The 13,217-nt window shown below is 40.4% G+C and overlaps 2 protein-coding genes across 6 annotated transcripts in view; one reads left to right on the top strand and one right to left on the bottom strand.

Annotated features, from left to right (window-relative positions):
• Positions 1-9,352, bottom strand: part of ARL13B (ARF like GTPase 13B) — a 42,527-nt gene extending 33,175 nt beyond the window's left edge. Inside the window, exons 1-4 of one of the 5 annotated variants that reach the window (XM_079974834.1) lie at positions 9,197-9,352; positions 8,481-8,641; positions 7,009-7,079; positions 3,900-4,149 (exon numbers count right to left, since the gene is read on the bottom strand). In XM_079974834.1, coding sequence (XP_079830960.1) covers positions 3,900-4,149; positions 7,009-7,079; positions 8,481-8,539 — 380 coding nt within the window. In that variant the 5' untranslated portion in view covers positions 8,540-8,641; positions 9,197-9,352. Of the gene's footprint in view, positions 1-3,899; positions 4,150-7,008; positions 7,080-8,480; positions 8,642-9,026; positions 9,158-9,196 lie in introns of those variants that run through there. The other 4 variants (XM_079974831.1, XM_079974835.1, XM_079974833.1 and 1 more) reach the window with 4 other exon arrangements.
• A 1,496-nt stretch (positions 9,353-10,848) lies between these two features.
• The window catches only part of PROS1 (protein S), a 35,258-nt gene continuing 32,889 nt past the window's right edge, over positions 10,849-13,217 (top strand). Inside the window, exon 1 of the mRNA XM_079974795.1 lies at positions 10,849-11,117. Coding sequence (XP_079830921.1) covers positions 11,039-11,117 — 79 coding nt within the window. The 5' untranslated portion in view covers positions 10,849-11,038. The remainder of the gene's footprint in view (positions 11,118-13,217) is intronic.

Raw genomic sequence — 13,217 nt, 5'->3', positions numbered from 1 at the left:
GCCACTCGCCAGTCAGAAAACGTGACTGGCGCTCAGCTAATTTCGAACGCTGACTCCAAAATACAGTCTGGCTGATGGAAAGCTCCATATGGTTTAGAAGAGAACTCCTAGTACAATCTTGGTGAAATTACTCAGAAGCAAGTCCCACTGAATTCAATGAGACTTACTCTCATTTCTGTGTATAGGATTTTAATCAATAAACATTTTTAAAAGTCTTCTAATCCCCTTAAAAAGGTATTGCAATTCTAAACATATTTGACTGATTCAGTACAAGAACACACATTCAGAATGTATTCACTTTTATCTACAACTTTCAGCACTGAAATCCTCACATCCCTCTGAAATAGTTTAGGCTGATATATAAATGCCAGATGTAATCTATAGAGCTTTATAGCCAGATAGGTTTTTGTAACTAAGCCTTCTATATTAAATTCCTATGTTCTATACCAGAATGGTATTTTTCTTGTTTTACTAGGATTGTGCTCACAAATATTGATCACTTTAAAAAGGGGCTTTTGGCTGAAGAGCACTTAGTCTGAGAATATCTTTGATTCATATAGGCAGCAGGTCCATTCAGATACTGTGCATGCTTTAATGCAACAACCATGCATGCTTTAGTGGAACAACACGATCCTAATTCCCTCAGCCAAGCCGGAGGTGCAGTTAAGGGGTATCTGTTATGCTATCAATAGGAGGCATGTATAGCATGCCTTTCCAACCAACAGTGGCTTACAATTAGGTGCCACTAAACAGCATGCAAAGTAATGCTACAGATATGGTCTGTTCAAAATATATAAAAAGGCACAAACATGTACACTAGAATAATTGGTCCAACTAGTTAAATCAGGACCCACCACCAGTCTCTTTCTGACTTCATATGAGATGCACTAATATAGTAAAACCACCTTCAGGGCTTCTTTAACATTTGTTTTTCTTATCAGATAAATAAGGGGCATAGAAAAGTGAAAAATAGCACTGATTTTACCTAAGATTGGGGTATAGTAATCTGCCATTAGACTACAAGAAAGCAGAGCCTAACAGAGGTCACCGGATGCAATGGAGGGTAGAGCTTGGGTGTGAAAGAGAAAAAATCAGTCCACTAAGTATCTGCCAGAATTCCTTTGGTGAGAGATGGTGGGAGGGAGGGAGATGGGCAGGCGTGTGCACATATAATTAAAACTGGGTGCCAATTTGCACCTATTGGTTTAAAGGAGGGAGCTTTTGGTATGAAAATGTTAAAGATGGCTGCACTAGGTAAGCTGGAAAAAAATACAGTATTTGTACAAACTTGGAAATTTAGAGTATGTTTATATTGAAGAAAGCTATCAACATGTTGAACATATTCATCCATCAAGACTTCGAGTGAAAATATTATGGACAACTAAGATGTACTTTTGTACATAACTACTCATGCTTATGCCCTGGGTATGAAAGAGGAGGGCATCCATGGGCCTGATACCTCACAACCATTTCAGTGTTTTTAGATTATAGTGGGTGAGCCAAGCTAGTTCTCAGTTTTTACAATTTAACATAGGTCACTAGTAAGACAGATCACGTCACCTCCAAATCCTTTATACCAAATAGGTGCAGAAAGTTTTTTGAGATAATGGGTAAGTATATTATTATGTGTCACAGGGAAATACAAGTACATAGGCATACATCTCTCTATCACACACACACATACACACACACACACAAACACACACACACACACATTCACTCTTTGTGGCCAGTGAAGACGGATGGACTTTCAGCAAGTATTGACTTAAACTTCAACAGAGACAAACAAATCTAATTCTAGATAGTGGCCCAGAAATAATAATAAAAAAAGGTTAGATATTCTTCTGCAAAACCATCCATCCTAAAGTTACAACCTTATACTAGCTTAAAGGGATCATAACAAGAAATTGCCTAGAAGCAAAACTTCATTCATTTCACCCTAATTGTTTTAGAGCAAAATGCTGACAGTATTTCAGTTGTCTAAAGTGAAGATGGTAGGACTAGGAGTATGATCAATTCCCTCCCCCAAATATGTAGCTCAATAATTAAGTTAAGAAATAAAAATAGCAGCTGGCAGCTATAGCTAACTCATTCCAAAACAAAACTCTGAACAATTTTTATTATGAAATGATTGAAGTAACTGATGGCAAGATCTTCACCTGTAGGGATTTATCTACAAACAAGAAGCTCCTAGAAAGAAATGTGGAAAGAGTTCTAAAGCAGCATTTCTGAACCTTTAACCCATGCCCTCTCTCAGATTATATATCCACATCTGGTGCCCCTATTTTAATTTTTAGAAAGTATTGAAACATTGCTGACTTTTAATCATAAACGGTATTTTGGGGCTTAATTAAAAAAAACAAATCACGAATACTTTTTAAATGTATATATATATTCCCCCCAAAAATTCAAAAAATGCACATGAAATTTAAAATTTCAAATAGCCAGATCTTAGAACACTTTAAATATCCAGTCTGTTGCACAGCAAAATCAGATTCACTAAGACATAAATTGTATAATGATGTGAAGAGCCTTTCTCCTGTTTTGGGATATACAGGGAGATATTTCAACCAAAAATTTTCCAAACTGAATTTCCTGAAATCCTCATCAGTTGAATCACATTTGAGTTCCAAAAATCCAACATCAGAGATAAAAGATTATTCAGAGTGTTCTCTGCAACTGGCAGGATGGTTTGCTCAGTTTCCTCTGCCAGTTATTTTCTACAGTCATCAGAATTAAGTTGCCAACCGGAAGAGTAACTAGGGTGATGCAACTGGTGTCCGAACAATGAGTGCAAAATGAAAGAGGGTGTGAGATTGGTCACAGGTGATGCAGTATAGAAAGTCCTTGTAATAGCACAAATTTCACACAAATACAATTTATTTTGTTACCAAAAAATTAATACTACCCATGGGTAATTAATACAAAAAAATAAACAAGTTAACGGTTTTAGTAATTACATGAAACATTGATTTTTTGATAATTAAACAATATGAAATTCATCTCTAAATGTCTGGCATTTGTTCAATTATATTTTAAGAACAACTTTACTGTCAATTAATAAACCCTCTAGTAAGTGCTGTGTTAAGTCCTGTTGTGCTGAAAACACAATATTAAAAGTTGCAGCCCTATCAGGTCAAAATGTTATCAGCTGCTATTGTCACTTTTCTCATTTCATTCTAATTCTAAATACATAGTTCTAATTTAAACGGACTATCAAGCCCCACTGTTTTCAATGGAAGAATTAAGAACATGTAAGTTAGCACTACATTAAAATGGACTTAAACCTGCTTCACTGTGGCTGGATCATGACCATATTGTTCAGAAGGGCAGAAGGGTATTTTACTCTGCAGGTGTCTAAATTGCAATGCATCCACTTTCTGCTACATCATTACACTGAACATGTTGGAGTAAGACCTGCACACATCCCGAGATACAGAGTTATGCATGAGACAACTTCAGTTTCTAGACACCAGGTTCTTCTGATAATGCATCACTTGCACCCCCTGGTGTTAAACACGGAGACCTCATTAATACCAACGGTTAGCTAATAACATGCTTATGTTAGACAACACAAGGGTCATATTACTTGTGTTGACATCGTTATTCGTCAAAACAATTATAGAGTTATCACTACAGGCAATAATGGAATGTTTGCAGAAATTATATAACTCATTTCAAGAGTGTTTGCACAGACAATAGTTCTGCCATATTGAAGCCATCATTTCTAATGACATGCAAAGGCAGAACAATACAATTTAATTTCTCTGCTTGTTTGGTTGGAAAGAAAATATTCCGCTTTAAAGGCAACTTAAGGAAAAAGTAGTATCACAAACTCAATGTTTTAGGAAACATATTTAAGTTACAGCTCAGTACTTAAAATAATTTTTGTTACTTACACCAGTACAGGTTTCCCTGCTATCTTGGGATGCTTTAGAACTTCCGACATAGTTTCTTTTGTCTCTTCCATTCTCTCAACATCACTGGAATCCACAACAAATATTACCCCATATGATTCAGCATAGTAATTCTTCCAGATAGCCCGGATTCTCTTGCCACCTCCCAAGTCAAAGATTGTGACTTCAAACCGGCCTTGCTTAAGATCAATTTTAGAAAAGCCAACAGTTGGGGCCACATCCTCTGGGGACTCTGATGAAATTAAAGAACAAGTTATGAGACACTTGTGATACAGTTTATCTTTTGGGGGGCTGTGGGCACTTTAAGACAGAATACTGGTTTTTCAAATTGTAAAGTATTATTATTTTTTTACATTAACAGACACACAAGCATGTGTGAGCACACACAGAGAGACACTTAAAATGAATATCGGGAACCACAATCCTCAAAGTATCAAATAAAGGAAAGGTAAGAAGAGGGTAATGTTTTCCAACTCAAGATCAAGTTTGGAGAAAGGGAAACCTATTTCCAACATGTTATTCCTCTCCAGCCTATTTTTGATGAGGTAAGGGAAGTGGGGGGCAATGCATCAATCTGGTAAGAGAGATTGATGTGCTTTCAGGATCAGAATAACATGAATATTACAGACCAGTTTCTAGTTTTTCTATGTATATAATGGCTACAAATATTACAAACATGGATCACAAGATGTCACGTGAACAGACAATAATGTATAAGCTGCTGTGATCACAATAAATGCAAATTAAATTTCTTATCACCTGTCTTGCTGTGAATTATGGTCTAACTGAAGGCAATATTTCACTGTGGGACTAGAAATTCATGTTAATAATGTCTACTTCATATGCAAAACAATGTCACGTTTATGAAGAACTGAGAGAGCTAGGTAACATACCCTGAGTAGAACCCTTGAAGAATCAACCCAATAAGGACAGGGGGAGGTGACAAACTCCTCATATTAAAATGATCTTGTTTCACTTGATTTCATATTCCCACATTTCAATCCAGATTTCTGCCAGGGCTTCATAACCCAAGAAAAGCTAGAATGAGAATTTGTTTGGAGCTACAGGCATCACAGTGCCAAAAGATGCCCAGGCCCATGCCAAGAGCTTTCAGGGCAGGGGAGAAGTGAAGTGACTTTCTCTTTTCACCAGCTGCAGTTGAGAACCATAATGAGGAATACCCTGATGTTCACAACGACTTTTCAGTTGTCAGGAGCTTCCACTGAGATGCTGAACATGAAAAGCCCTTGCCCATGGGTCCTTTGGATCTGGGTCATATTGAAGTCATATGATCTTTTCACCTAGAAAAGATACTCACTATTTCACATATGGAAAATCCACTGTTATTCTGGACTGGATTCATCCAAAACAAAGTGTTCATGTATGTCAGTAAACTGTCAAGCACTCAGAACAGACACTTCTGAAACTTCTCCCCAGCTGAAACAGAAATTTTATTTGATGCTAAGCTTGCAGGCTGTTTTATTGGAGCTGGCAGAGACGAGAAAGTGATGCTAAAAGAGATTTTTATGGTTGAAGGGATAAAGGTGATCTGGCAAATTGTTGGTACCTTCCCAATTATAAATAGGGATATAAAAATATCATTAGAATAACACTTTGTTATGCACATACAATTTCCTTCTTTCCAAATTATATCACAAGTCAATATCATAAAAAGGTAATACCTACAACATTGATTTTTAGGTAAAATTTACTGATGTCTGCTCATTACTGTGCATTTCAGCAAATAAGAGTTACTGCACATACAAAGGGGGAGGGAGGCAAAAGGGAACCATTGATTTTCTATCCTAAACTAATATTTGAAATGCCTCATTAATGTGGATATTTTATATATGTGCTATAATTAAAAAATAATTTATGTCAGCAGTTCCTCAAATGCTTACCAAAGATGTTTCCCTTCTGTTTTATGACACAAGGTGACTCCTAACAAATATTATTTTTCTCTACAATGATAGGGGCACCAGTCTTCTCCAACAACTGTCTGTAAACCCTCTATTTTGGAAACATGCAATAGTAATATATATTGAAGTGCATATATTTGAGCGTAACAGCCTCATTTTGCATCTACATTGCTCCCAAAGTTTTAGTGATATCCAGAGGCTCTGGAAGCACTAAAAATGTGCATGTGGCTAACAATGTACAAAACAAATGAAAGCAATGCTCACAAAAAAGTGAGATGTTCTGACAGTGATTCACTGCACCATCTACGCAGGCATACTCAGAAGCAAGCACAACTGTTTTCAATGAGGCTTGTTCCTTGGTAAGTGCATGAGGTTGCAGCCCAAGTGCCTATGGCATCTCCAAATATAAGCCCAAACAGAATTCAAAGAAGGGGCACAGCCATACAACAAAAGTTTTGCTTTCAACTAGAAAAGAATCCACATTCAGCTTAAAAAGTGCTACTTGTGGCATCAAACAGAAAGCAATTATCCTGCTATATTACATAGCTTTTCCTAGACCTACAGTGGTACCTCTGGATACGAATTTAATTAGTTCCAGGCGTCGATGTGAACCACGAAACATTCGCATCCAGAGACGCCACTTCTGCACATGCAGCGGTAACCCGGTTCTGCTCATGCACGCACAGCGGAAAACCTTTCCCATTACTTCCAGGGTTGCTGTGTGAGTAACCCGAAGGATATGTATCCAGAGGTGTTCACAACTAGAGGTACCACTGTATCTGTGGTTTTGGTTACTCATCATTTGTATTTGGTCCCTCCTTAATCAAGTAACAAAGTGCAGCATCTGTAACATATGCCTAAAAGTGTTAAATTTCTTGAGCATAATTTAACAGTATAGTCATTAACACAAATTCTTTTTTTTATTCAGTTGGGGGTTTTGTATTTACTAGCATTATATGGTATCTTGCAGCACAATCCTAACCATGTCTACACAGAAGTAAATCTACTGAATTCAGTGGGGTTTACTCCCAGATAACGGAGGTTAGGACTGCAGTCTTGGCCTTGTTTTAGCCAAGGGCAGTAAATAAAAGAATTCCTCCTGTGCAAACAATATTTTAAAAAGCTCATTTTAATATTTTTATAAATACAAAAATAGTTTAGATATTACTTACCTCCTTGGATTCCTTTCACTGTTGCTGTTTTTCCAGCGTTATCAAGACCCACCATGATTAATGTCACACTCCTTTGAATTATATACAGAGAAAAAATATTTTCAGACTTTGTCCTGACTGAATGCCATATAGAATTTTAGGGGGGGGGGGGAGGGATTGAATGTATCTTTGAGAATCATCAACACCTCCAAGTACCTATTACTTATATGCAGCACCATTTGTAACTGTAATCTTACATGGAAGCAATGGAGAGTTGGGAATGGAGGCATTGGGAAAACAGGGGAAGAATATGCAAAAAAATTCAACTACTCATACCATAGGGTAGTGTGACTAGGGGAGATACTCCAAAGGCTTCCTGGAAAATGCAAGTTTTGAGAAGGGACTTGGAGCACAGAGGGATCTTGAGATGCAGTTACATAAATATGAAGTAGAGGTCTCCCTGTGTGTGTACTTAAATATGTTTTTTGTCAAGTTTCCCCCCCACATTTGTACAAACTTTGAAATGTCTTTGAGCATTGTGTTGCTTTACTCTCGTGCTATGTTCAGATACCTGTGTTTTTATTGGGCCATACTGTGGCACTGGAAAAAGTACCAAGGGAGAACTAGCAAGCTCTGAAAATTGAGTTGGGTAGAAGAAATCAATTTTCTGCTTAAAAAAAAAAGCACATCAGTGCTTCTCAGCAAAAAAGAAAAAAAGAAAAAAGAGTGGGATTCTGCTTTTGCCTCTTGATGAATGTGGATAGATGTCAATTGTAGCACTGAACAGAAATGTTGTCGTGGTTTTCCTTGTGCCATGTTGCCATGCCTTTAACCACCACATTTCTCCACATACAGATTATGTTCCACCAGTTAACAAAGACATCATGCTCATATCCAGAGGTCTTTGTTCTTGAACTAATCTCCAGCAGAAAGTGCTACAGAGACTGAATACTGGTTCAAATAAAACCCTGGATTAGTGAAAATGGAGAGAGACAGGGACCTTTACCTGCAAACAGTTCCAATAAGTTTTTAAATAAGACTGGGGAATAAGAACAGGCACATGAATGCCACTAATAAAGGTCTATTGTATTTTCACATCCACATGCCCTTTCAAAGTGCACATTTAAAGTTACCAATTTTGTTTGCTCTCTTCAGTTTACAGTTTTAAAAATATGCCACTTCAAAATGGTTGTGCTATTGTTGTTTTTAAAGCCTTTGGGTTGTATCCAGCGCTGCATGAGTGGCACTCCACCTGCACAATGTGTTCTCATTCACTCTAAAATCTGCTCTAGAGGGATCCCAGGAACAAATTTTGAGCTTGTGCAGTGGCCTGTAGGAAAATCAGAACTCCTTTGCACAAGCAGAAGTCTGCTGCACAAGTAGAACAGCGCTGGACATACTTATCCTCTTTGTGACACTTGACAGACATAGTACAATCTTCAGACTACTTCAAGGTATTGAAAAGGAGATGGCTGTAACGTCTAGTAATTTACCTGACAGGTTCTCGCCACCGCTTTAGCCAGTTGCAACAATTGGCCATCAGACTATACATCCCTATCTAACAGCCATTCAGCACACCAAATGAATTAAGGACGCAGCATGTAGACGGATCCTGGAGTTCCAAGACATGAGCAACGTGGATGCTGTCTTACACCTAAAATAAAAAAGGGAGGAGGGGATACAATGAATAATGAATCACCAAACTTTATTATAACAAAACCAACTCAGAAATCAACAGCTTTTATAAGGCTAGCTTTCAAGTGGCTAACCCACTGAAAAAGCTGCAGTTTTAAAAAGCAGTTTTGTTTTCAATGTAGTGGAGCATCATCTCTTCGCGCCAGATACACAATTTTGTAGGGCAGTGAAGAGGAGCAAGCTGGATCCTAAGTATTCCTAGATAATGGATACAAAATATTCACTGACATTGTATTTTAACCTTTGGGAATATTTAGCCAGCACCCCACACTGGCTTGAGCCTCGTTTCCCTAACCAGGCGCCCAGAAGGCAACTGGGCCCGAGCCTTACGAGCCCCTTTTAACCAGCGCCTCAGGGTAGGAGCACGTCAACACACCGACAGGTCCGCCACCCCCGGCTTCCCCACCACAGCCAGACCCTCGCGGAAGGGGGGAGGGCGTCCTCTTCGAAGGCGCCGCGCGGGACTCGCCGGCCCCTGCCTCCCTCCCCGCTAACCGCCCTTTCTCCGCCTCACCCGTCACTCCGGGAGCCCCAAAGCGGCCGCCGGTTCTCAAGAGCGGCCCTGCCAACGGAGCCACGTGACCCCCGCTGCTTTCGCCCCGCCTTCCCCTCTTTCACGTGACGCCTCGGGAGATCGCTTATTGGTTCGGGTCCCCGAGGCAGGCCGATAACGACGCGGGGCGCGCAAGGGACGCGTAACCAAGCCGGTTTCCCATAGTTACCAGGAGAGCGGAGCGAAGGAAACGGGGGCGGGGGCAAGGAAAGGAGCCAATGGAGAGCGGCGGCGGCTGGATTGGCGGCTGCTCGCCGACCATTAGTTGCGAAGGAGGCGGGGAAGGGTTTCCAGGGTGACCAGAGCTCGCGCGCGATGCGGATGCGCAGCAGCAAAGGCTGCCTTTTGAGAGGCGCTTTCTCGTCGTATGAGACTGTTCTCTCCAAGCACGTAAATCCTGTGTTACCACCAGTCGACACTTTTTTTAAAAAGAAAATGCATTTATATCCCATGTTTTAGCCGGGGAACTCAAGGAGCCACGCATAGTTCTCATTTAATTCCCACAACAACCCTGCGAGGTAGGTAGGTTTGGCGGAAAGGCAGGGAGTGATCCAATAAATAGTAATTCCTCCCTAAAAGTCCAATGCCTACATCATATGGAATGGGCTTCCTGCCAGCAGGAGTCCCTGGGCTAGTACGCTCTATGTGGATTGGATCCCTCCCTGGATTCCCATCTCAAATCGACTGACAAGAACGGCGGCTTATGTACACACAGTAACTTAAAACGTAGCCTACACAAGGGGGACGGGAGGAAAGCGCACACAGCCTTGAGCACCTGGATAGAAAAGCAAGGTAGAAATATGCCCAGAGCATAGTTTTAACAATGAAACACTTCCATGGAAAGTGGTGATGGTCACCATCTCGGATGGCTTTAAAAGAGGACAGATACAAGGACGATGAGGCTCTCAATGACTGCTAGTCGCAGTGGGTGGACCAGGGGTCAGCAAACTTTTCAGCAGGGGGCCGGTCCACTGTCCCTCAGACCTTGAGGGGGGCCGGACTATGTTTTGGAAGGGGAAAAAAGAATTCCTATGCCCCACAAATAACCCAGAGATGTATTTTAAATAAAAGCACACATTCTACACATGTAAAAACACACTGATTCCCGGACCATACGCAGGCCGGATTTAGGAGGCGATTGGGCCGAATCCGGCCCCCGGGCCTTAGTTTGCCTACCCATGGGCTAGGCTCTGTCTCCAGTACCTTCTGAAGACTAGCTGCTATCAATACATAAATAGAAACCAAAGTCCCAGTCAAACATAAACTCAACCTGGCAAGTAACAGCCTTTGAAGAAAAGCAGGATAAGGCAGGTGATGCAGTGCAATGCTAAAGAAACAGTGGGGAGACATATGATGGAAAGGCAGCTTTGTCTCTAATACTGTATCCCTCCTCTCTCTCTTTCTCTCTTCCCCCCCCCCCCCACTCCCCGTCTTTCCCAGTCAGCTGCTGGAAACCAGCACCAGGGAGGTTCAACGGCCTCTTGGATATGGACTCGAGGTTCCCTCCCGTGCTTCCTGTTTACCCACCATGTGAAATGCATCAGGAATGTTTCCTGGAAATGTCCTGCCTCTGTATGCAACCAGATTCCAGCCCCCAGCCAGTCTCCTCTCCCTCCCCTCCCGCAGCAGGGGGAGGTCTGAACATTTTCCCTGCTGCTGCCTCCCTGATTCCAGGCACGGTGTCAACAGAGAAGCAGCAGCAAGAAGGCGACCTGTCAGCAAATGCAAATAGCCCCCTCCCCTTCCTAACCCCCAACAGATACACACGCCCTACATAACCCACTGCAGCTACTCCCCCAAACGATGAGGCTTCACTGCGTGGCTTGCTTGTTTATTTCCTGCCTGTATATTTCAGCGATCGCTCTCTCTGAAGCTAGGACATGTAAGTAAAATCAGTTGGATTCCCAACTTTAGTTAAAAGTTCGTTTTTGTTTGCTTTTCCAGTGAAACTCAGAATTGTGTCCTCGTGCCCTCTTGCTCCAGCTGGGTGCTTGTAGTGTGTAATGACAATTGCAAAACCGTTCTAAAAACAAAAAGGGTGCGAAGGATGTATCTTTGCAGCAACAAATTTCTGCAATAGTAGAGATGCAGCACGTTTCCTTTGTGTGTTTACTCAGGAGTAAATCCCATTGAGTTCAAGGAAATTTGCTCTCCAGAATGTGTGCAGAGGACAACTGTAAACTTGATTTGGCTCATTTGTATCAGGTATGGCTGAGAGATGCTGATTTTGATTGTAAAGAGCTGCTCTTGTTGGAAAAGTGACCCTGTTCTGCTCAAGCAAATCCCCATCCCCCATCATGAAGCAATCAGTTTTTGTACAAAGCAGAGCTAAGGACTAGGAAGCAATCAATGTGCTGAAGAAGTAATTAGTAATACTGACAATTAAACATGTTTTCCACTACTGCAAAATAATGAGGTCACTTAAAAACAATGCTGTTCTGCAGAATGTTTGTGCAATAACTGACACAGGATAACAAAAAATAATAATGTTTCTTTTTCTGATCAAGAGTCAGTTCTCTTTTGTTCGAGTTTTTGGCAGTTTTCTTTCACCATTACATTCTTGGTTTTCTTTCTTTCTTTTTTTGAAGTACTGTGCTTTTTTTATCACAAAGAGGTATACTATAGTAGACTGTCACCTTAAACCATAGCTTAAATTAAAACAAATCATGTTTTAATGTGAACAAGCAGCGTGCTGTTGCATGCTGCTCAAAAGTTCCCATGATGCTCCTAACACATGCACACACACCACACTGTGGACTCAGCTTATGGGTTGTTTCTAAGCAAACCATGATGGATTTGTAAGGTTTTTTTCTTCGTGTAGTAGCAACAGAAGCAGAGGAGGACTCCACAGGAACTTTTCAGCAGTATGCAACAGCACACTGCTCATTCACAATAAACCATAGTTTGTTTTAAACTATGGCACAATGGGGGGGGGGGGCAAAAAGTTGCTGAGCTTTTACAATAGAGGGCAAAAAGGAAAGGCATTTTTATAGCCTATGACCACAATCCCCCCTAGCCTAATGTAGGAGGATGAGGAGAGATTTGTTATCCATGGTAAACGTGTTTAGGATTGCTTGTTCAAAATGTCAGAAATATTAGCTTTCAAGTTACACAGAATTTACCTCTGCTTTCAACGTTGGTATCCAAAACTAAGATTTAAAATTAAATTAAAAGAATGATGTTACATAGCTAGGAAAGCTGGGGGGGGGGTGTTTTAAGATAGCAGAAAAGTTTTATTATTTTTATTGTAGAAGTCTGACAAGTTTTATTAGAACTGCTGCATCTCACAGTGATCTATGAGAAAATACTTTTATTTGATGGACATTTTGATTGGAATTGCTTTCATTCAGAAATGATATGCTGTACATAGAAAAGTTTTTTCAAAGTTATAAATCTTAATAGATTTGCTTTCCTGGATATATTATTTCTGGCAGAATACAGAAACAGATTTTCAACAAATTAAACAAAGACAAGGATCCAACAAGCAAATGCCAACTGACTTTTATAAAGTAGAAAGCAACTTGTGCAAAACTTACAATTGTATTAGTAGAACTGAGATATATCTTGAAAGTGCAATGTATGCCATGCTGCTGTAAAAAATGCTTTTCCTCAAAAGATCTGCACTGGAAGGAAAGTTTTTTGTAACTCAAAGCATTCATGATTTGAACATGGGGCTAATAAAATGTTTCACTTTTACTTTTGTTTTATTGAACTATGAGGTCCATACCCGTTGGAAGCCAATAGCAAGTGCTCTGTTGACTTGAGAAAGATGGCTAGGTCAAATAGGTGGCGAGGAGTACCTCTGATCAACTTCAGTTGTTCCTGGACAGGGATAACTTGTATCCACAGCAGTTCAAGCATTGGTGACGTCAGAGATCGATTACTGGTTGCTCTGGTATCTCCAACTAGCTCAGAGTGCAGCAGTCAAGACTCCCAACTAGAACAGCCTGTCATCAGCATATAATGTTGCTGAAATGACTGC

Source organism: Podarcis cretensis, assembly GCF_951804945.1.
Source record: "Podarcis cretensis genome assembly, chromosome: 4".
Lineage (NCBI taxonomy): Eukaryota > Metazoa > Chordata > Lepidosauria > Squamata > Lacertidae > Podarcis > Podarcis cretensis.
This window is presented reverse-complemented; position numbering and strand designations above follow the sequence as displayed.